The sequence below is a fragment of the Macadamia integrifolia genome, chromosome 5, assembly GCF_013358625.1.
Source record: "Macadamia integrifolia cultivar HAES 741 chromosome 5, SCU_Mint_v3, whole genome shotgun sequence".
In the NCBI taxonomy this organism is placed as follows: domain Eukaryota; kingdom Viridiplantae; phylum Streptophyta; class Magnoliopsida; order Proteales; family Proteaceae; genus Macadamia; species Macadamia integrifolia.
Window position 1 is genome coordinate 41,692,353 of NC_056561.1, and position 24,261 is coordinate 41,716,613.

General features: G+C 36.7%; 1 protein-coding gene and 1 long non-coding RNA gene across 11 annotated transcripts; both read left to right on the forward strand.

The window, feature by feature from the left end:
• The first annotated feature begins 1,154 nt into the window (after positions 1-1,154).
• On the forward strand, positions 1,155-15,680 carry LOC122079560 (TLC domain-containing protein 4-B-like). 5 transcript variants are annotated; one of them, XM_042646134.1, is made up of 10 exons: positions 1,155-1,463; positions 3,250-3,429; positions 12,625-12,800; positions 13,182-13,270; positions 13,365-13,503; positions 14,150-14,224; positions 14,358-14,479; positions 14,630-14,705; positions 14,830-14,889; positions 15,286-15,680. In XM_042646134.1, the coding sequence occupies exons 3-10, from the start codon at positions 12,660-12,662 to the stop codon at positions 15,412-15,414; spliced, it is 831 nt and encodes a 276-aa protein (XP_042502068.1). In that variant the 5' UTR covers positions 1,155-1,463; positions 3,250-3,429; positions 12,625-12,659; the 3' UTR covers positions 15,415-15,680. The 5 variants fall into 5 exon arrangements, with proteins under 5 accessions (XP_042502068.1, XP_042502071.1, XP_042502067.1 ...); XM_042646137.1 differs by lacking the exon at positions 3,250-3,429 and having other exon boundaries at positions 12,685-12,800; XM_042646133.1 differs by lacking the exon at positions 3,250-3,429 and having other exon boundaries at positions 1,156-1,463.
• Positions 15,681-17,071: 1,391 nt separating this feature from the next.
• Positions 17,072-21,797, forward strand: LOC122080348. Of its 6 annotated transcripts, XR_006140678.1 has the most exons (7): positions 17,072-17,594; positions 18,583-18,656; positions 19,015-19,080; positions 19,836-19,925; positions 20,585-20,721; positions 20,808-20,911; positions 21,503-21,797. It is a non-coding gene; the product is annotated as an uncharacterized LOC122080348 (long non-coding RNA). The 6 variants fall into 6 exon arrangements; XR_006140679.1 differs by lacking the exon at positions 18,583-18,656 and having other exon boundaries at positions 17,075-17,594; XR_006140674.1 differs by lacking the exon at positions 19,836-19,925 and having other exon boundaries at positions 17,085-17,594.
• The last annotated feature ends 2,464 nt before the right edge of the window (positions 21,798-24,261 follow it).

Consider the following 24,261-nt stretch of genomic DNA (forward strand, 5'->3'; position numbering starts at 1 on the left):
AGTTGCCACCTAGGGTTGGGTATACCTTGACCCTGATTTATCATCAAGGGTCGGAGTATACTTTAACCCTGATCCTACAAAATATGAAATAACTAGAAATTCATTTGACTTTCAATAGGAATCTCTTGGAGTTGAAAAGTAAAAGCAAAATTAAATCTAGAAAACATCATTAGATAAGAATTTTATGTAGTTTATACAATCATGGGGCAAATGATGACCAAACTTAAGAAATTGGCCATCAAACACTCAATAAATCAGGGTCGGGCTTGGCTGGCCACAAACATCAATTCTTACCCTGACCCTAACTCAAGACAAAAAAATTTCCAGGGCGGGCTGGCCCTTAGGGCTAGAATTTTCGATTTGAGCCTTGCCTTATGTGGGCTCAGGGCTGGTTCAGACCACCTGGACCAAAGTTGCACCCTACATAATATCTTTTTGCCTTTTAAAGTATTTTTGGTAGAAGCCTTTTAAGTTTTAGAAGTTTACTAGGATGCGTTTGATAGTCATCAAGAAAAATATTTCTGATGTTTTTTCGTTCTATGAGAACAAAAAAAAAAAAAAAAAAAAAAAAAAGGAAGAAGGAATAAAGCATTTGGTGTCAACTTGGTGTTTTTCGGTTTTTTTAGAACGAACAGGAGAAAAAAAAAAGAAGCTAGAAAAGCAAAATAATGGAATGATTAAACTTTGCTCCGTCATTTCCGTTTCGTTCCAAATACAAAAAAGTGACACAACTTAGAGTAATTGTCCTGAAAAGACCATTTTTTTGTTTTAAATGATATTTTGACACATAAACTAAAAATTCTGTTATTGACACGAAACGTCGTTTCTGAAATTGAATGACTACCAAATGCAGCTCTAATGTTTATAAAAAATATTTTTTGTGGGTTAAATTTTTTATTTGTAGTAGAGAATTGAAATAACTGGATAGAGAGACAAAAAAAAACGGAGAGGATTGTGGATAGGGCTAGGAGAAAGATTTTAGGGATTGAGAGATAAATTTTTTTTTTTTTTGAATTATTAAAATTAGTTTATATAGAATAAGCATCAATAAAAAAAAAAAAGATTTTTTTTTAAATATTTAAAAAGTTTAAGCATCGTGCAAGCAACTCACTCCCTTATAATAAATATTCAGGATTAAATTTATGGATTTAACATTTTCTTTTTATCTTGGTCCTTACAAATTGATGTAATCATAAAGAAACCCAACCAACGAAAACTTCTGGAATCAGCAAAATCCGAAATGAGGAGCTATCACGTTTTGCGGATTTTTCTTTCCCACCTCTTTGATTGTCATTTTGCTTGTAGATTTGAGTATATGGATTGAGCAACACGGTATTGTGAATGGGTTTCTTTTGTCTTATTTCAAGTTGTGTTTCTCTACTAGTATCAAATCTCTCTCTGCTTCTCTTTCTGCCCTCGTCTGGAAATTTCTGTGGCTGATAGGTGGTTTCTTCAATCTGATTGTAAGTTTCTCTTGCTTATTCTCCACTTTCTGGGGTTTTTTTATTTCATTTTATTTTTTTTACGAAGGATTATAATTGCATGCGTTTTTTTTTTTTTTTTCGCCCTGAAAAACTGGTGAATTTTGTTGGGAAGGAAGAGTGTTTGTTTTAAATGTTGGAATTTGTTAAAAAAATGCATCTTTCTGGTATCTAGGAAATGGGTGCCTGAAATTTATGCATTTGGAGTTTGTTTTTATGGCTTCAATCGGTTAAACCTTTCTATCTGAGATTGGTGAATTTCTTCCGATTTGCCACCCAAAATTTCCAGTTAATTTTATTGCCCAACAAGTAGAACGCAATGAAGAATACAATGTATTTATATATATAAAAAATCATAAACAAGAGAAGATAAAAAACGAAAAATATGAAGCTCTTCATGTATGGGCGTGCTTGTCGTCCTCTTCTTGTTTACCTTAACCATTCCTCTTTCCCTCCCTACTTTTATATCTGAAGCAGAACAGGAAATAATGTGGATAGTTCGCCCTATGGCGTTTTACCTTGTTTTTTCAGTGGTCATCTTTATAATGCTGAGATCTGTGTAATCTGTATGTATTAGTTTTTCTCTTCTAGGGGAACTTTCTAGTTTGGTATGTTATGCAGTTATATGTTTGCTTTCTTTAAAAACCAAGTTATATGAATAAGTGAAGCCTCTCCTTGAAATTAGTACTTTTCTGATAAGTTTGTGGTGATAGGTATTTGCTTCGATTTTGTTTGTGTAAACACTGTATCAAGTATAATAGAAGTACTCACAGTTTTAGAACTTGTATTACCCACTTCTCCCTTGTTGTATTGCAGATTCCTCTGTTATGCATACTTATTTTTCATAATCTGATAACCAGTAGATCTTGATCGAATGGAAAAACTAGAAAGGGAAAAGGGGTTTTGATGATTAGGAAGAAGATGGAATATGTCTTGCATTTGTGAATCAATGTGTCTGTTATTCTTTTGAGAAAACAAAGACCCTGTCATTCTCCCCCTCTTTCGGGGGGGGGGGGGCAAAAAAAGGACAAGGGTTATCCATTAATAACCAAAATGAGTAGAAACATAAGAATTAGGTTTACTAGTTTCCTGGGTACATGATTTAATAGAAAAGATTTTAGTTTTTGACTCTTCTTTATGTCTCCCCATCTTGTTTGACTGGGTATCTAGGAATTTACATTTTAACAGATCATCCTCTTGATCTTCAGACATGGGAGTCAGAGTACTTAATGTGGCTCAAAATCCATTCCTGCAATCATAGACCAAGAGCATAGCCACATCTCTGTGGAAAAACCCAATACTTAGGTTTATTCAAGCAAGTGCAGCATGAAGAGTTGTATCTCAAATGGGTAACACAAGGGCTTATGTATTTTCTTATTAAGATGTTCAACCGGATGATTTTTTCTGTAGTTTTCTCTTATTTTCGATAAGAGTTCTGATGTATTAGGAAATAACATCTTGATACATGTACCAGAAGTATCTTTAGAGTTATGCTAATCTAATCACCCCATACATGATATCATTATCTTTTGGGGCCTCCTATTTGGAGCAAAGTTCAATGCATCCTTTATATGGAATCCATGGCTTGGAGATCAATAGAAAACTGGCTGTTGGAAACGAATATTACCTTGCGGAAAGTTCTCTTTCGGATTTGCTAGTGTTCTTTTCCTCTCTTTAATCTGGTTTCAATTTCTATAAGCCTAAGGACATTTGGTAGGAGTTCCTTTGAATGGTAAATGTGAGCTGAAGTTCTTATTGGTGGATACAGATCCTGTATGAAAATGCTTGAAGCAGGGGTTGATTGTTAGGCTGTGAAGAGTGTTGACCAATGCATCATTGGGGAATGGCTTTGCCACTTTGAGGAAGAGGAGGAGCACTCATGGAGGAGGGTAAATCACTTGCAGACATGGGTGTAAATCCTTGGGATGGCCGAATAATGACATTCAAGGTCTAGTGATATTTCGAGGATCTCATTGCATTTTCTTGGGAGGAAGGCATATGCCCTAGATTTTTTTGATATAGTAATTTGAAATTGAAAGGTGCCCTCATATTACCTTACAGAGTCACTATCTATAATAATTTTTTTTTTTTTTTTTGTGTGTGTGTGTACGTGGAGATGGGGGTTTCATTGTTTGTGTTCCTAGATTTTGGGGTATTTTAACTGGTTGGGAAGTATATGGGCTGGCTATACTTTTGTCTTTCTTATCTTTGAGTTGGATAGAGTCATTGTTATCAAAACATCACTAGGCATTTGGGCCATGCTGAGATCAATGTACAATTTTTGGGGGCTTTCTAGCTGAGGGCTCTTCACTACCTTATTATCTTAAAACTTTGTATTCTTTTAATGTTGGATATTTGGCATTGGCCTTGTTCACTTTTCTTTTGGCATTAACTAATTCCATACTCCTCCTTTTTGGTGAGAGTATTTAATGCATCATATCTTATATGATTTACTTTGTGGTCTTGGTCTTTGATGCTGTCAATGTGATACCACCCCTTATAACTAGAAACAAAACAAAACACCATCATTTTTTGGGATGGATCCTACTTCTGGGGCATTGATTTTCCACTTAGTGATGCAGTAGCGCTGTCATGGCTGGATCGATATGGCCGGATCTGGAAACCCAGACTAAAGTGAAAGCAATCTAACCCGGGTTTTTGGACCAACAAGGGTTGGTAGGGGTAAGCTAGTTATTTAGGGTTATTATTATAAGCTGTAGTTTATTTATTTACCATTGGGGACAACCATACATTGGAGAAGAGTCCTACTTGTTAGTTTTGTTTCGGTTTTAGATAACATTAGGAGTTTGAGTTGGCGTTAAAGTTTGTTTCAGATTATGGTTGGGATTAGGATTTCTTTGCTCAAGTCTATACATGTGATGTAGCTATTGATTCTCAGAATATAGAATTGAATGGATTGGAGATTGGCAGAGTTTCTGAACCAAGTTGTGTGAGCCTACTGTTGGCGTGCTTCCTCCCTCTCATCTTCCTTTCTCTCTTTCACAGGTTCAACAATCCTACTCTTCTTTTCCTGTAATCCATTCACATATTCATCCTCTCCTTGGTTTTTCCACGTTACTGTTATGCTGCGGTTCTTTTATTTATTTTTTATTTTTTTTATTTCTATGTGGTTGTGGTACTGAGGTTTTGCATCGAGAGCTTGTTCTCCTTCATGGCTTCTTTTTTCTCCTTGCTGTTCTGGGTTGAGAATCTTCACTCTAGGGAAATTTGAATCTTAGGAGCTCAGACCCAAACCCCCTTCCCTGCCCTGAGATGAACCAGAGGTTCTTGCTGGCTTTGAAGGCCACCGCCAAAGTCTGTTGCAGGTCCCACAACTAGCTTTCTAGCTGCATGTTTCTGGTAGCTATTAACTGGAGTCGATAGAGCCTTGGTTGGTGACTCATCTCCTGAAATTTCAGGCCCATCAAAGAACCCTTGTGTGAGCTACTGCTTCTACAGGTTGTGTGGGTTACTGCTTGATGTTTGTATTGAAGCTTGAAGATAACCTTTATGTTGTTTTTATTTTCTAAATTTATCACCAACTCTCCTTATATCCTAAAATGCCCTCCCCCCTTTTGTCCTTATCTACCCATATTAATATAAGGTTGGATCACGAAGGACCTAACACTAGGCAAGATCTTGTTCAGCAGCAGATTTACTCCTTTGAATAATCTTTAGATCGATTGAAAAATAAAACAAATTAGAGAATAAGGGGAAGAAGAAGGAGGGGATAGGGTAGTCTCTCTCAGACTTGGGTCTCTCACCTATGGCTTCGCACCGTATTTTGACTCTTTCAGTCACAGCTTCTCTCAGGACAATGGGGATGGATAAAACAAACTTTGTTTCATAACTTCAAATCGTTCAAGACCTTTAAGGTTCATGTAAAATGTATAGGCATGAGTGACTTGCCTCCCAAGAAAGTAGAAAAATAGAAACAAAAACTGAAAAGGAAACTATCTTCTTGTCCTTTGACAAGTTACATAAAAAAAGGAAAGTAATAAAAAAAAATAATAATAAAATAAAGTTTCTAGAAGATCTTCCTTGTACACAAAGTATCAAACACAAAAAAGTAAATAAACTGAAAAAAGGAAAATGAAGAAAAAGAAACAATATCCAGTAAATTATTCACTCTTCTAGAACTTCCCAAATCAATTGCTCTTGATGTGTCCAAGACTTGACTAAAGACAAAGAGTCTTCCAAATAAGGCATTTTTTTGGTTGTGACACTGAACAGTGTTTTGGCCTGAACTTCCACAATTTCTTCATCCCCCCAGGCTGTCCTTGGGTCTATGATGTGCTCCCTCAAACCAATCAAGGACCAAGCCCCACCTGAACAGGCTGTCTCCTGCAGCAGCTGAATCCCACAACATTTTTGGACTGGTTTGGGGCCTCATTCTTGCGGTATTTGAGATTTACACCACATATCCTTGCCTTTTATTCCAAGTCTGTACCTGATCTTTACATAAGAATTCCCTTTGTATCATAACCCATCTATACCTTCCAAAGTAACCCTTTAAAATTCTGGTTAATTACCAAACTGCCATTCTCCCTTGAGTATTTGGATTTTGTTAATTGGTTGGCCCAAAAATGGTCTCAAACGTGGTTTTCGAACCCATGATCGCATCAATTGGTATTAGAGCCAAAAGTCCTCTATATCTTGACCATGGTGGCCAATAGTGTAGTTCCCCAACATCTTTAAACTCCTATAAAGATGAAACAAGGACAGATATTGCCCACCTCACATATCGTGTTGATACCCTCAACATAGTTTTCAGTTCGCTCCAGATTATGATGGCATCCTGCATGCTTTTAATTGATCGATTGATTTCTTCAGATATAGGAAAGAGTCCCATTTAATATGGGGATTCTTCCAACTTTGTCCCATAAGGTTTGTCTCATGTTTAAACAACACCATTGCCTTCACCTTATACTCCACCACCACCTCCACCAAGGCTTAAGGTTCAAGGTATCGGGTTTCTACCATTGGGGAGACTGAAATTTCAGTCGAAACCTAGGAAATTTTGAGGAAACCAGGGAATTTTTCCCAGTTTGGTGGAAACTAGGTTTCGACCCCCAAACAATGTTTTTTTTTTCCTTATTTTTTGTATACATCCTATTTTGGACATTTCTAACATATTCACATCATTAGTTTCATAAAAAAAAACAAAGTCATACTTGTGTGGTGAACCAAAGGTTTGGTAATCATTACGTTGAGTTGTTGATTGAAATATGTTATAGGTAAATGCATTTAAAAAAAAAAAAAAAAAAAAGCATTAACATGCAAAAAAAAAAAAAAAATTGGCCACTATGAATGCGTAGATCGGATCCTCCTAAGTAACATAAAAAATTTACATAATTCTATTCTGTTTACAAGTATATTCTATAAAAAAAAAAAAGATTTTTGAGGAAGTTGGGACTTACTTTTTTTTTACGAGCTGTCTTTCTTATGTAGATGAAGCAAGAATCACCCTTAGATTCAATTTTTTTAGGCAAAAAATGAAAGTCTCCACTGTTTCCCGAAGTTTTGCACTCCTAGGAGAAAAAACTAAGAAGTGGGTCGAATTCTGCTAAAGAAGGCTTGGATTTCTTTTCAAACTAACTTATATAGGACCTAATTCAAGTCAAACTAGTTGGTTTGGTCAAAATTTCCCGTGTTTCGGTCGTAACATGGAAAATTTCGTCGAAACATGTCGAAACATTGTCGAAACATGTGACTTTTAAAAGTCACAGGATATATTGTTTCAACTCTTGGGGATACAGTTTTGATCGAGTTCTTGAACCATGCCAAGGCTTCAATATAGTAAACACTTGGGTGCTATTGCTTGCCCTGTTATTGCTGGTACCCCTCAAGACAAATAGGATACTGCTAACTATTTGGTAATGTCCTACCTCATCAATTCTATGACCCCATCAATTGCTAGGGCTACTTATTGCTTGATACTGCTCCCTTATCTGGTAAGTTGTGAAGGGAACCTATTCTCAAGTGGGCATTGATGCTCAATGCTTTGAGTTGAGAAAGAAACTTCATAGGGCTACTCAGAAAGAGCTCACTATGTCCCAATATTATTTAGAACTACATGGTATGTGGCATGAGATTGATTACCATGAGACATATCAACCTACCTGAGCTACTGACGTTATAGGTTTTAACAAGCGTGAGCTGCGGGTCTGTGATTTCCTGGCAGGTTTGAAAGTGGAATATGATAAGAGGCTAATGTTCTAAACCATGATCCTTTCCTACTCTTAACCAGGCCTACTATCTGATTTAGGTTGAAGAAAGTCATTGAATTGAAATGCCCAACTTGTCCCACAAGATTGTTTTGCCTTACACTTTGCATGGGGTTCTGATGGTCAACCTGCTGGTAATGTTGCACAGAACAATGATTCTTCATCCATTGACATGTCAATTGTCAAGTGTGACTTATGTAAGGAGAGACGCACTAGGGAGACCTGTTGGCTCTCTGGGAGGCCTGCCAGTCTCAAGTAAATCAGTTTGAGGTAGCCGATTACATTGATTTCACAGGTACTACATGATCCTCCTCCAATGACAAGGTGGTTATGATTCGTTATATGCTGATTCAATCAGGATCCTCCTCTGCTACTACTGCTTTCTCTTTGTTGGCCACCTCTGCCTCCCATTCTGCTCAGTCAGTTACTACTTTTCGTGGTCATTGTGCATATGTTGCTTCCCTATACTAGATAATGGACTTTGGGGCTACCGATCACATGATCGGGTCGCCCAATTCTTTTTCTACATACTGTCCATCCACAGGTAAAACTTAGGTTAGAGTTGTCAATGGTTCTCTATCTCCTATTGCTGGATGGGAACCATTAAGTGCTCACCCTCACTGTCCATTTCCTCTTTTTACATTTTTCTCAGCTTTCTACTAATTTGTTATCAATCAGTAGTATTACTAAAGATCTAAACTTTAAAGTCACCTTCTTTCTCACTCATTGTGTGTTTCAGAACTTGATGACAGGGTAAATGATTGGCAGTGGTAGAATGAGTAGTGATCTCTTTTACCTGTACAATGGATCTACACGCGGATCCATGTAGCCAACCCCATTTAGTTGCGATAAGGCTAAGATGTGTTGTTACTGTAATGGATCTACACGGGGTCATAATACAAATTTAGAGTTAGCCCTATTTGAGCTCCATAGTTGGTATTGCCGTTTAGGGCATCCCCTATGGGAAACGTTATCTAGATTATTTCCTGCTTTATTTAAACAATGTAATCAAAACTAGTTTATTTGTGACGCATGTGTTTTTGCAAACAAACTCGGAATGCTTACCCTATTTCTGTTCATAGAAGCATTGTTCCCTTTTCTTTGATTCACTTTGATGTTTGGGGCCGTCCCGCCATGTATTTGTTTCTTGTTATAGATGCTTAGGTCTATTTATTGCATCATAAGAGTGAGTTGTTTAAATATTTTGAGGAATTCCACTGCATGGTTCAAACTCAATATGATGCTAAGGTCAAGATCTAGAGGACTGACAATGGTAGAGAATACATGGAGGGTTCCTTTTAGTCCTACCTTGTGAACCATGTGATTATTCATCAGATAAGTTGTGTGGTTACACCAGAACAGAATGGGGGTTGTAAACATAAAAATTGGCACTTGTTGGAGGTCGTCTGCTCTCTTATGTTTGAGATGCATGTTCCTGACCTATATTGTGGACCCTGTGATTATCCATCATACAAGTAGTGTGGTTACACTAGAACAGAATGGGGGTTGTAGAGCTAAAAAACAGGCACTTGTTGGAGGTCCCCCGCTCCCTTATATTTGAGATACATGTTCCTGACCTATATTGGAGTGAGGAACACCTTACTGCTGCCTTCCTTATAAATAGGATGCTATCACACATACTGGGGTTTAGCCGTTTAGGTGTCCTGTGGAGATACTTTGTGGTTCACAAAGCTTTGTTATTTCTCCTAATGTATTTGACTCAGTTTGCTTTGTTCGGAATCATCATGTTCCTGGCAAGCTTGACCCTAGGGCTCTCATGTGCATTTTTTTAGGGTATTCTCCAACTTAAAAAAATGGCTACAAGTGTTATCACTGTAACACTCCCTGGCATAATATTGTCCTTTTTGGGCCTTAAGGCTTTAAAACGCTTTGTGCCATGTTAATGAGGCTAGAGGATATTAACTAGCCTAACAACCCCTTAGGCGATGTGAGACTAAAGTTTGTACACCCTCAGTAATCTCCCAAACCCCTTGGTACTTGCAGTATCTTGGTGGGGACACTTCATCGATCTCCCAGGTGTTAGGTACATTTGTCGTATTCTTAAGTATTGTTAAGTGTCATAATCACTCCCTTTAAGGCGTCTCTTCGTTTCCATGGATGTGATCTTCCTTGAGGTTGAGGCATACCACTCACCTCTTAAGGGGGAGTCTTTTAGAAGTGAAGAAGTTCCTTTAATTCCTTCATTTGATAGTCCTTCACTCCTTCCAATGGATGAGGGAGGAAATGACGACACTGGTGTGACTCTGACTTGAGAGAATAAGGGAGAAAAGGACAATGGTGTGACTAGGACATAAGAAAAATCCATATAAGGGGAGCCACTGGTTCAGTAGAAGTTATAGGTATAAGGAGTGACAAGTGTTTTTTCGCAAGAAAAGGAGAACTGACACCACCACTCACACTACTATTGCTCCATAGCTGCCCTCTGATCCTGATTCTACTCTTCTAGATATTCCTTTCCCCCTTACTTTTGATCAATATCCTGTTGTTCTTATTGCCTTTAGAAAAGGAAGTAGGACTTGCACTCAACATCCTATCTCAAATGTTCCTCCTATTGTGCTTTTGTGTCTTGTCTTTTGTTTCCATTCCTTAGACCTAGTAGGAGGCAATTGCAGAACCTAGACGGAAGGATGCAATGAATTAGGAGATGATGGCCCTTCACAAAAATGGCACATGGGACTTGATTACTCTCCCACTATAGAAGTGGCCCATAGGCTGCAAGTGAGTGTTTACGGTAAAAAAAAATGTAGATGGAATTGTAGACAGGAACAAAGCAAGACTGGTTGGTGGCATCCTGATTACTTGGTGTAAGTAAGAACTAGGCAAGTCTAGTGCAAAAGCTAAGTTCTGAGCAATGGCACACAATATTTGTGAGTTGCTTTGGCTTCAAGGTCTTCTTCAAAACCTGGATATGCCTATTCAATTGCCGATGCTGTTATATTGTGAGAATAGGTTGGCCATCAGAATTGCACATAATCTAGTCTAACATGATCCTACTAAACATGATGAGATTGATAGACATTTTATCAAGGAGAAGTTGGAGCAAGGACTCATATGAATCCCATTCTGTGAGAACTGAAGGTTAGTTAGCAGATATTCTTAGGAAGGGGCTTAGTTGTAAAGTTTTTTATGCAAATTGGGCATGTGTGATATCCATACACCAACTTAAGGGGGAGTTGTAATAATTGGCTTCTAGGGTTGTTATCCAAACGGGCCCTTAAGCCCTTTAGGGTTTTATTGCATGATAAATAAAGAGGCTTGTGTCAAGTTTGACATAAGTAAAAATTCCCCAACTCAACAGTAAGTTTTTATTTAGCTATTGACAACCAACTCTGAAAACACCAATAATCCCACCAATAAGTTTAATAATACCAAGGAGTTTAGGTTGTATGACAGGACACTAATATCCGAAGTTCTTTTGAATTCAAAATTTGAATGAATTTAATAAGAAAACTGTCAAAAGTTTGTTGCGTAAAAGTTGTGATTGAACTAAAAGTCATAATTAGGGCCCTTTTTTAAAAATTCTCTCTTTGTATTTTGCATTCCTGCTTGAACTTTCACTGGCCGTTATATTTCTTGCTCTTCAGATGATTTTAGTGTAGGTCATTATAGATGAGTTCTTCCTTGATGCAATACCTAAAATGTAATACCTCACCAGGCAAACAAGTATTGAAGGGTGTAAAAATAAACATTTAAGTTGCGACTTGCGAACGAAAGTAAATTACTAGGTAAACATGAAGAAAATTGAACAATATATGACGGATGAAGAAAATGTTGTACTGACAAGATGTGCTAAAAGTGGAGGTTTATTTTGTTGATCATTCACTCTCCTGCCGCCAAAAAGTGTCATCTACAGGACATAAATTATCAACAGGTTCTCCAAGAATATTTAAAATTCGTCCAAGAGTCGCTCCACCGACTGGAACACTTAAAGGAGCTCTTGTGTCAATCCACTTCCATTCTCCCTCTCATCAGGCCATCTATAGCACTCATAGCCACAACTCTAACTCAACTATTTTCCTAATAATTGCTTGTACCTCACAAGTCACATTTATTTGCTGGCCGACAGTATCTCGACCCCTTAACTATTAAAGCATTGTAAATATTAGGCATCTTGCCCGGGGGAAAGGCTACATCCCAGTACCGGACCAATGATATGAGCGATACGTCCCAGGTTTTTTTCTCTTCCAAGTACGGACACCCGGACCAGAAAGTAGTAGGATTGATTCTCTCATAATAATAATAAAGTGAAATATGTCGAAATTTTTTGCGAAAATTGACTAATCGAAAATAAATTAAATGTCCGATAGCAAGTTGATCGGTTAATTCAATAAGAAATGGGAGTTCGCACTCAATTAACATAAAATATAGGGCAAAGTCCAGTCTGTGAATGGATCTTATTCAAAGTTTTGAGAAATGGAGTTTTTTCCTTTGGTTATTTCTAGTTATTTCTAAGAAAATCCCATTCTCCCCCCTTCTGCTATGTAAATGAGACAAGCTCTAGGTTTAGGTATGACATGCCTCATGAACCATGTCTTTCCTACCATTTTTGTATGGAACATTGAAGTCTGCCTGAGTCTGATTGTCTGCCTGAGTCTGATTGTCGGATCCCATAAATTTGGGGTTATAGCAGTTGGTGGTGAATTAAAAGCTCTACTTTTTTGGGGCATGGGGGATAAATTTTTGGTGTATTTCAATTAGCTTAATATTTGTTATATACAGGAGAGAAATCGAGAGGTAATTCTCTTCTCTTATCTCCCATAGTTCTCTTATCTCTGATTTTATTCTCAACCTTGTACTGTAAATTGATTGTGGAAAATTATGCCTTTAGCTCGATATATGTACATCATACAAAAATCAGTGGAATATTAGATTTTATGGTATTCTGTTCCTTTCAGATCGTTGAGTAGACATATGGTTTAAGCAGTATCTGATGATGACTGTTTCTAAGAGGACAGTTATGGCAATCAAGTCTTACCAAAACCAAGCTGAGTTACTGGTGAGGGACTACTTGCTAGCAGATCCTTTTGTCCCATACACTTCTATCCTTGGCGGCATACTCGCTTGCAAAATGGTTTGTCCTCATCTTTTCTCTTCTTTGTCTGGTTTCTACTGGGATATGTCTGTAGTTTGAGTTCCAATTTGGGCCACACTGTACTATCATTCATGATACATCTTCATGTGTTGTATATTTTATATTTTTCAGTACTTTGGTCAGTTGGTGTGTGCGTTTCACAACCCCCCCCCCTCTCACATCAGGGGGAGCAAAGCTTAAAAGAAGAAAAAAAGGTGGGGGGGGGGAAGTGAGCAGGATTGGCGTGTCCTCATTTCTTGCTTTTTGAGATCACATTCATTTTGTTTCTGTATAAAAGTTTGCAGTTTAGTTCTTTTTATTTTTATTTGGGGGGGGTGGGGTTTTGTTTACGTTTTCCTTAATTATATTCTCTGCTCCCAGGTATATGACCTCTCGCAGTTGATTAGTTCGTTTTACTTCAGGAGCTATGCTGCTCTAACGAAAATTCAAAGGATTGAATGGAACAATAGGTGACCTCTTATGCAATTTGTTCCTATACTTTTCTTCCTGTTTATATATTTATTTTTAGTCCAAATTTTCATGTCCCAGTATCTATTTTTGCAGGGGTATCTCCACTCTTCATGCCATTTTTATCTCGACTATGTCATTGTACTTTGTGATTTTCTCAGATCTCTTTTCGGAGCATAGACTTGCTGGGCTTGTCATATTCCGAAGTTCACCTCTCTCTACTTTTGTAATGGGGGTGAGGACTTTTTTTTGGGTGATCTTGACTGTTTGGTGAATATTGATATAAATATTGGTTTTTACATCTATGCTGGCACAAATTCTCATGTTCTGGGAAATTAGCCTGTTATATTTGGATGGTTGAAGATAATTCTACTAGTTTTAGCAGGACATTTGCCCAGAAAGATACTCTATGTCATCTCAATTTTTCTGGGCATTAAGAGGTGTGGTCTTCAGAGGCCTAGTCGTTTTCCTTGAATGAAAATTAAACTGGAGTGCACTCTTTTCCCAAAAACATGGCACACTACCCCCTCCCCTCAATGGTATATGAGTACCCTTGGCAGTTACTGACTTATCCGCACTGTTTTTTTGCGTTTTTATTACAACCGATTTAATTTATTACAGATATTTTTAGCCAAAAAAGTTTCAACAAAAACATTGCAAATCAAATGAAGAGAATGAAGATTCCACCCTTTTTTGTTTTGGTATTAGTTGGGGTTTTATGGTTCATCTGTCAATGTGCTATTGCTGGCTGTTCTTAAAAATATTATGAGGGAATTATCTACATCTTGGGCTTTTCAGCAATTTTATTTCTACCCAGTTCTTGCTGTATTGAAATCATACAATAAGCCTCTATATCATGAACTAAAGTTAGCCTGTTACAGGTTTCAATTGGATACTTCCTTGCGGACCTTGGAATGATATTTTGGTTATATCCTTCCCTAGGTGGAATTGAGTATGTAAGTTCATTCTCTAAGATCTTTATTTTGCATAAAAAAGGGGAAGAAAAGGTGAAGAAAAAGATGCTGGCTGTTGAGAACTTTGACTTAGGAAACATGCATGACTCACAAGATGGTTGTATGTGTGTCTCAGGTTATGCATCATCTCATTTCTTTACTTGCAGTAGCATATTCTATGTCCTCTGGAGAGGGGCAGTATTACACCTTCATGGTCCTCATCTCTGAGGCAACAACCCCAGGGATCAATTTGAGATGGTAATTTTGGATTGTTTATACTAGATTTAGTTTTAGATGTTAAATTTTGCAATCTTCTTACTTCCTGAAATTTGAAATTTCAACCGAGCCATCTAGAAATGGACATTAATTTTTTATATCGACTCTTCTGTGTCTTTTGTTTTTGTAAAGGTATCTTGACACTGCTGGAATGAAGAGGTCCAATGCATATCTCATTAATGGGATTGCAATATTCTTTTCCTGGCTGGTTAGCTCTATCCCTTATCCTGTTTTCTTAAATCTTTCTTGGGGGACACATCAAAGATGAGCATGTGTGCTATGCTTGCTCTTTATCCTTAAACATGCCTGCTGAAATAAATTGTGATATGCAGGTTGTGAGAGTTCTCCTGTTTGTTTACATATTCTACGACATCTACTTGCATTCTTATCAGGTAATTGGAAAACCCATGAAACTGCCCCTCATTCTCTGGAATCCCATGGGCTTATGGTCTCAGTTTGTTTTGTTTTGCACCGGAACTGAACCAACCTAAGTTTAGTCCTTGTTACTTATCAATCAACTAGAGCATGCTTAGAATCTAATGAAATATGTCAGCATGAACTGGATATGAGTCATCTTTATGTATGAAATGTCTTGTTTTTATTACTAGAACTTTGTAGATGGTACTAGGCGCCATCTGAACCTAATACAAATCACAAAAATGAATGATGTGATTTTGTACCTCACAAATTCTAGTAGTTGGATTACATGTTCACTGAGCCAAAGTTAGGCAATGCTCCCCCCACCATGCTAAACCAAAATATTTTGTTCCCTTTTTCTTGTACAACAGGTTAACTTGATGCAACCATTTGCTCGTCTATTGGCGTATGCCGTACCATCAGTGCTAGCTGTCATGAATTTGTTGTGGTTTGGAAAGATTGTCAAAGGATTGAAGAAGACACTGGCAAAGAGGCAGTGAATGATATGTTTGCATGTATTTTTGGGATGCATTGTCCTCTCCATTTTTTCCCCCTTTTTTACCTGTGTAAATGATAGAGGGGTTCTTTTTTTGAGGTTGGGGTTTTTGGGGGGTGGGGAGGGGGGAGCTAACTATTTAAAGCTAGATTGAAAAATTAAACAAACCATGGTTTCTTATTCATTGTGAATTCAAATTGTTGTAATCATTCAACTTTTTATTACATGTAGCCTTTTGAATGTAAACACGGATTCAATCCGTTTTCTCTATACCTCAGTTGGTATTGTTCTTTTACTTATATGTACCACAGAAGAAAAAAGAAAATAGATAGAGATTACAAACAAGTGTGGATTTGTCTCTTTGGCTTTGTCCAGTCTCCTGGATCTTCTTTGACTTGGGTGATATTATTTTCCTTGTTCTCTACTCTTAGTAATAGAGTGTTTTAGCTCATCTTTTTATGGCTTTTACCCAGAAAAATCATTATTTGGTACAAATCATTCAATGTGATGAACCATGACTGCAGACTGGAGTGTCCTGGGAAAACTCACAAATGTTCATAATGTTTCTGGATTTTATGATGGGAGGAGATCCTTTTCATAGTTAGGAGATCTGGTAGTACTCCATTATATAGTGTTCCATCATTAAATGTATTATTAACTGAGGAATTTAGGTTTTGCGGTCGCAATTGCAGAGCTGGCAAGATGATTACTGTCTGGTTCATGTGGCTTAACCAGAGCTGTGTCACCAAAATGTTTTGGTGTTCCAGACCCTTGGAAGTTAGAATGGTGTCTTTGGTTATACTATCAGAACTTGTGGATTACGCTAAGTGACATTAAATTGACAGAAGGGGTCTAATAATCCAACTCACTGGATTTTGGGAGAAATGCTGTCTTTGTTGAAGCACTTGCAACCTGCTTGTTGATAAGATCATCTAGGCTGTGTTTGGTATCAAAACTTGGGATAGATTTTGGGATTAGAATGCATTCTAGAACTTAATTCATTTCCATCTTCTTATTTCGCTTTAGAATGTGTTCTACAATCAGAATCTATTCTAAGAATGCATATCGAATACATCCCTAGTAGCGTGGCAATGGATGAGTAGATTCTTTGTTTCTTGGCACGTAAGATTTTTTTTCCTCTCAATAATATGGTATGAGTATGCTTATTCTCAAAATAATAATAATACGGTATGAGTTTACTACGTATTAAATTTCTTTAAAGTTTGCAAACAAAGTTCCGTAGCATATATTCACTTGGTAGAAGACATGCACATCGTGCAACAAATAGAATAATAACGTGTACAACATGAATAATCCATAAGAAGCCTCTTCACTAAAATAAATAGAATATAGTAGCACTTCAAGTAAATTCTACCATTGTTGCAGAAAATGAAAAAAAGTAAATCAACACTAAAAAAAAAAAAAGGTCAATAGGGACGAATTTAGACCTATAGGGGCTGTTTTATGAAACCGCTTCTAAAACTTATACATTAGAGGCGGTTTTATGGGTTGACCTCTAAAAATGGGACAATAGGGGCGGTTTAAATTGTCCGCCAGTAAAGAGTATTAATAAGGGTGATATTTCTGTGCCCGACGCAATAAATAGTGCTGTTTACAAATATAAGTGAACACATACTTATAGCTAGTGGTGAAAATGCCTTTAATCCAACACTGCTCGAGTCGACTGATTGTGAGTTCAAGTCTTAACATGCCCCACTATCGCCCATTGGTCATCCGGAAGCATTGCTTACCGTAGGGGGTCTTGTTTTAGTTTTACCGCCCTAAGTATTAGTCAATAGGGGCGGTATGTTTTATCCGCCCTAAATAGTGTCCGTCTTCCTCCTTCTCTTCTCCTTTTATTTTTGTTTGCTTTTGATTTCTGCTACTACTACTGTGTTTTACTCTGTTTCGAATGGTTCTTCGACAACCCTGTTTTTTTGGATGAATTCTCTTTTCTAAGTCTGTCAGACAACCGTGCGACCACCACGAGGTTGGACCGTTGGAACCAACGATGGGAACGATCCTTACTGCTCGACGGGACCTATACGAGTCTCATCGGAGCTGTTAATCAAGGATATAGAGGTACGAGCCTATAGACTTAGGTTCCTTCATCCCTCGACAACATTGAATCTTCATCTAAGGGTGACTAAACCCTTGCACCTCGGCTCTATTGATGCACCTACGGTGAGAATCGAAACCACAGGTTGTCTATTTTTTGATGTAGAATTTTGAAAAGCCAGAAAAAACAAGTTGAGCCATGAGTAGTGTTGGTGTCCATGTCCTCCTTACAGGGCACAAACCCATTGTGGTGGATTTGTTATATGTTTAAAGTGCTTAAAAACTGGTATAACTAGGGTTTACAATGTAGCAGATTCAATGATTCTATCTGTACACAACCTCCTTGCACCTAATGTGGTGGATTTGTTGCAAGGCTTAATCAGGTTCCAAGTTCATGTTGGGTTAGATACGGGTTATGCTAGAAAACCAAGAATTTGGCTATTAAAGAAAGGCATTCAGTATTGTTTGTGGTCTGGAAGAACTACCGTACCATTCATTCCTAAGAATAGGGGAATTCCAATTGGCTAGGCATGAAAAAGGAAAAGGAATATTTGGATTTCCTTAACTGCAAGAGTGGCAATAGGTCTATTCCTCCAATATAGTGGACAACTACAAATCTCACCTATTATGTGTGCATGTTAGTAGAGAACAATATATCTTAAATGGGATTTTCTCAATTTTATCTTTATTCCACCATTTTTTTTTTCCACAGTAGCAACTAATCAAGCAATGGAGGAAAAACTCTTTCTTTTATGCGATCAGAAAGCAACTAATCAATGCTTTGCAAAGTAACACATAACTTTTAGTCATTGACTACACTTTTTTGTATAATTTGTTTTAAGGGTTAGTGTTTTATTTGAAGTTAATCAATTAAATGGTAGCTAATAATGTACGGACAATAGTACTTACTATTCAAGAGATGTTTTATAGCAGTTGTAGAAAATGGATAACAATCATGTGGATGTTGCTTCTACGAGTGCGGTTGCAACTGTTATGTCCATTCTATTTTTATTATCATGTAATGACATTTAGTTGGTTTTATGATAATATATTCATTATTTTTTATCACTAAATTGTATTGATTTGTTGTTGTAAATTGTCACTTTGCATGTAGACAATCGTCGTATGAAACGTGGTCAGTCAAGGGGATTGGCTACAACTTCTTTGCCGAGTGGCCAAAAGATAAAAGTTAGGACCAATCATTTGTGCTTTTTTTCTCTTATGTATTTATAGTGTGTGAATGTAATGTATCATCGAATACACTTTCATAACTTGTGGCACTGCCTCAGTGAACATTTTTAAAAAGGATATAGCCTTGGTCCATTTGAGATAATGCCATTACTATGTCCAAATGTATCTACTATGTTTGCTTTGAAAACTGAATCTAGTTCACGAAAGACATGACAACCATTGTCATGGAGGGTCTATTTCCGGTTAAAATGAGTTTGATTACCCATCGAGTTTTTGGATTATGGTTAGAATTTGAATTTGCAAGCTATGGTCACCATCGATAAACTTATTTGTTCAAATATTTGTCATGTGGTAGCTTTGATGGAGGAGGAGGAGGAGGAGGATTCTTGATCTCTTCCCCTAGCACCTAAGAGCTCTACTGGTAAATATATTTTCTTCCATCTTTGGCATTAAATTATTTTTTTTCTCTACCTTCTTTTTATTGAAGGCAACGTCTTGTTAAATTGGGGAAATAATTTGGGGGCCCAAAGCCTTTAGGTATATTTCCCTCCAATTATTCATTCTGAGAGGCTCTCTACAAGACAAATAATGTCATTAGATTTTATTATTTGTCTAAGCAGTTTGCCATTTTGTGTTGAATCTTAGAGACACATGGGATTTTGGGAGTCAAATATCTACATAAATGACATAACTGCCTAGTTTAGGAACTTGACTAATTAGTCAAACTAATTTTGGATCTCTGAACCAGGTTCTAGCATTCCTTTAGTTTCTATTCTGCACAACACTTGCTATTATATTTGCACTATTTTTTATTTCCTTTCTCTAGTTTCTGTTTTAGCTCTTCTTGGACCCTATGAGTTGTTTACTGCTATAAATTGTTGGGTAGAAAATAGAAATCGATCCTTTGTTTTTACAAAAAAATTGTGCGAGAATAATGAACTGATAAGGAATCAATTATATAAACTAAAAAATGAAAATGATATAAACAATAGTAAACCAAAAAAATATGTAAATCTGTTCTGTTGCTACAGATAGTTCCATTCTGCTGGTTTTAGTGTTGCTTGTCTAGCCATGGTTTATCCACTACACATTATTGAACTGCAAGTCTGCATCTTAGTTGTCAATGTGGCCATCTTTTGTCAATTCCACAGTTACTTTAATCTTATATTTATGTAGGGATTGACTATTCTGGCATCATACCCTTTTTTTCTTTATGGGTTGTGGTTGATCCTTATTCATCAGTCTCATCACAAATAAATGGGAGAGGTACTGATTTGAAGGCACGAAATTTTCCAATTTCTGTTTTAGCTCTACTTGCTAGACTTGTCTTTTCTCTGTTAATTAAAATTTGGTTGCTGGTTTTGGTTCAAATAGATCCTAAATTATTGTACTGCAACATTGTTAATATGAGCTGCTGCATTATCTAGAAGCTGATCAAGCCTTTACTCTTGCTCCCTGAGCATCAACTTATACTCTAGAAGGAATGGATATATACTCTAGTTTTTGTATGTGATTTTCTTTCACCATTCTAAGTTTCTTATTGTACTCCTTTTAACGGTTTTGCTGACCCATAAGCTAACTAAACATTAATTGGCCATGCATGTATTGATATCCTGTTGTACTGATAGCTATATTTGGTACCGCATGATATTTTCATATTCGGTTGAGTATCCTACTGCATTAATAGTTATCTTCTTACTTTTCTTCTTTCTATTAGTTTTACCTTTCAAACTTATGAGATGAATAATTGCTTATGTTTATCTATTTGTTTATAAATAGCACAAGTATGCTCTGGCCAATTACCAGAGAAATACCCTATTACTACTGATTATTATCCTTCAATCTTTGTGCCAATAAACATGAATTTTCCTTTTAAATCTCACTGTATTAAATCTTATGGTTTGGATTCCTTGAAAAATTTTCAGGGTGCTATTAATCTCAACTCAAATTTTGCATATGACAATACCCTATGAGCCATGAATAAGGGATGCACCTTCTTCTCTACCGTTTTGTAGTTTCAATTAAGAATCTGAACTGCGATTGGTCCAGAGAACTGTTTCTGGTGACTATATGTTATCGTCTTTTATATCTTTTGGCTTTATGTCCTTAATGCTATATTCTGTCCATTAACTGGTATATCTTCACTAGGAGAAGTTTGAGTTTGCTGAGCATCACTTCTGAAAGGATTTCCAAATCAATCTCACTCATCTGTCATCATGTGTTATCTAGGGACTGCTTCACATGCTTTAAAGGTTAGTCCTTATGTTCTATTTACCGTAATGTAATAAAAAAGTTGCATTCTTCTCCTGAAAAACACAAAAAAGTACTTCCTTGTGAAAGCAGTGTCTATGCATTGATGGGTATGATCTATAAGTGGCTTAATATGCATGATAGAGCCATGCTTCATTTTGGACTTGCTTTGGCTTTAAACCATCTACAACTGGTGTTGCTATACCTCACTCATTCTTGTCCCTTATATTGCTGCAATGTGCACAATTGAAGACATTCAATTTTTTCTTGGTAGAACAATTTCACTTGAGTAGTTGTACAATCTCTTTTTCAATTATTTGAAGTTGTTAACCGTAACATAAATTTTGAAAATATTGGATACTCGATTCCTATGTAAACTTCTTTTTGAAGGTTGGATTTTCAATATTTGTCATTTTTATCTCAACTTCCATCTTGAAATTAATTAACTGCTTACCAAAGTGGAATGAGTACCTAATTGTAATTGATCTGTTATTGTTGTTGTAAATCTCAATTGCAGAAACACATAGCAGCCCATCATATCGTGTATTTCTGAGGTTCATCTTGAATAATAATTTTATTGTATTTTCCAATAGGTTAGGGATGAACCGAAACACTTGCTGGATGATGATGAAGATATGGCTGAGATGTATCTTACCAACATGATGATGCAGTCACACTTTGATGGATCATCTTCACTTTCCTTTCTAAATGATATTCTTCAGTCAGAAATGGATGATAGGAGCTTAATGTTATATTGTTTGTGGATTTTCTTGGTTAAGTTGCTTTGCTTTTTGGGTATGTCATCTGTGTTACATTATGATCTTTGCAATTACTCTTGATTGAAGTTCTTAGTTATCATTGAAGGTAAGGAAGATCTGCAGTCATTCATTATGTGATTGCAATATGGTGGGTGAATCATGGGTTCTCTTGTTAAGATTTTTCATCTTAAATGTTATGAATGCAGCTAAAATTTGATCTGAGGTTAATGAGGTTCCTCATAATTATGAAGTTGATCTTCAATATTGATTTTTTTTTTTTAAACAAAAAATACTCTTTAGGGGCGGTTTTATAAACGCCCCTGTAGAACTATATCATTAGGGGTGGTTTAATATCTGTCCCAATAGGTGTCTTTAGTGGCGGGAAACATTGTGCCTCAAAAGATATGGCTATTAGCGACAGTAAAAATCCACCCCTAAAGATGTATCTTTAGGGGCGGATTATATAAGCGCCCCTAAAAACCCGTTTTACGTGTGGGAGCAAAAAACCGTCCCTAAGCATTAGTGACGGTTATCCGGCAGTTATAAAAATCACCCCTAAAGCCTTTAGGGGCGGTTTTTATAGGTTTAGCAGCAAGAAAAAACTGCCCCTAAAGATCCTTTTTTTTTGTAGTTTAAAGACGGGACTCAAGGGGTGCATTTGGTCCAACGGTACGGTACGAATGTTACGACTTGATGGTTAAGTGGTCGAAACAATGTCTCAACATTCTCGGGGTAAGGTTGTGTAGTTTTTGTCCCCTGGATCTCACACATGCAAGAGCCTCGTGCATCAAGTACGCTCTTTTTTTGTATTGGCAAGAAGTTTGAACTTCAAAATAATCAAGGTAGTAGTAGATTGTCATTTTGAGCTTCAACATTCTACTTAGATAGAGCCTGATTACCAGAAAAAAAAAAGACAAAAAATCATATGGGTCTAGAATATCAAGGGCTAATACATGAAATTTATGCTTCAACTTCAAACAGAATTCTTGTCATGGCCAACGTCGATAGGTTCTCTGAACACGGGAAGCTTGGACCTCAGTGACGACCAATAATAATGGACAGTGTGTGAAGGTGGCCACAAGGTATAAAAAAACCCTAAAATTAGACATGAGATTGGCTTCCATTGATTTCAACATTGATTTCAACTCTGATTATACCAAACAGTAAAGTAAATGCTTAGATTGGAAATGAAATTCGTTTTTACTAACTATGACTTATACCTATCAAAGAACATGGCTTTTGTAACCTCTAGGGCTACGATTATGGTCAAGGATAGTAGGATATTTAAGTTGGTTGAAAATGGTGTTGACAAAATTTTATTTGATTAATATTAATTTAATTAGAGAAAAAAGAAGATGAATTTGAGCCTAAAATTCTAATGAGGCCCTCAGATTTGGGGGAAGGAGGGAACTGCAGGAAGGCTTATGTTAATCCACAACAAGTGTATAATGCATCTTCATGTTAGCAGAGTAAGGATGTCAAAACAAATCAAAACCGTTTATTGAAATCGATTTGAGTTGTTTACATCGAAATTATGAAATTGTTTAATAAATGGTTCGGTTTTCAGTTTACAATTGAGACCATTTAGTTAAAATGATTTAAATCAAATTAAATTGTTTGAACCATTGGTAAACCGTTAAACGGATTAATACATACACAATGAGTTTAAGTCATTCTAATGTTAAGTTTACATAGATTTCATTAAAAAATAATTAAGTTACATCAAACAAATATTAAAATAAAGTATATAACAATAAACAATTGAATTCAATGTTAGAATTTAAATCTATGTTACTTAAGGGTAAAGAAGTCATTTAGATAAAAAAATTAGAAAACATAAGAAAACCGTTTATACTGAAGCTGTTTATAAATGGTTTCGGTTTCAATATCTAAAACCATTTATAAAGGGAAAATTATCTTGTACGACTCCTGTTTTTAAAACTTATAAGATACAATCCTAACGTGTAAAATATATCTAATGCATACCCTATTTTGAAGAAATAATGCCATTTACATCCATTCCATCAGCTCCCAAGTGTCAAGTGATGACGTGGGACCGTTGAACTTTTTTAAAAGACAAGGGTAAACTTGATATTTTCCTCTGAGGTAAAAACACTCACCCCACGCGATAAATGAAGCCCCCTTCTCCATCTTCATCTGCGATCGATTGCAAGTGAAACCCCCTTTTCCTCCGACACGATTTAGGGATTTCAACAAATCACAGAAACCTTCTTCTCCGATCGATTTAGGCATAAAAGGTGAAATCCCCTTCTCCTTTGACACGATTTAGTGATTTCAGCCACAGGGTGAGTTTCTCTAATTGATTTAGGGATTTAAGGCTGAAATCCTTGAAGGCGACCATACGTCCAGCAGGCGACGATTTGGAATCTGGATTTGTTCTTCATAGCCTACGAACAGCAGCAACAACGACAACGTGAATAGAAGGGAGGGTGATTTGTTCTTCATAGCCTAAAAACAGCAGCAACAGCAGCCTCCGATCCTCTGTGTTAGTGCATAACCTACTGTCTTTTGAACCTACGAACAGCAGCAACGGTTTTGTCGATCCTTTGTGTTAGTGCACACTCTCTTTTTAG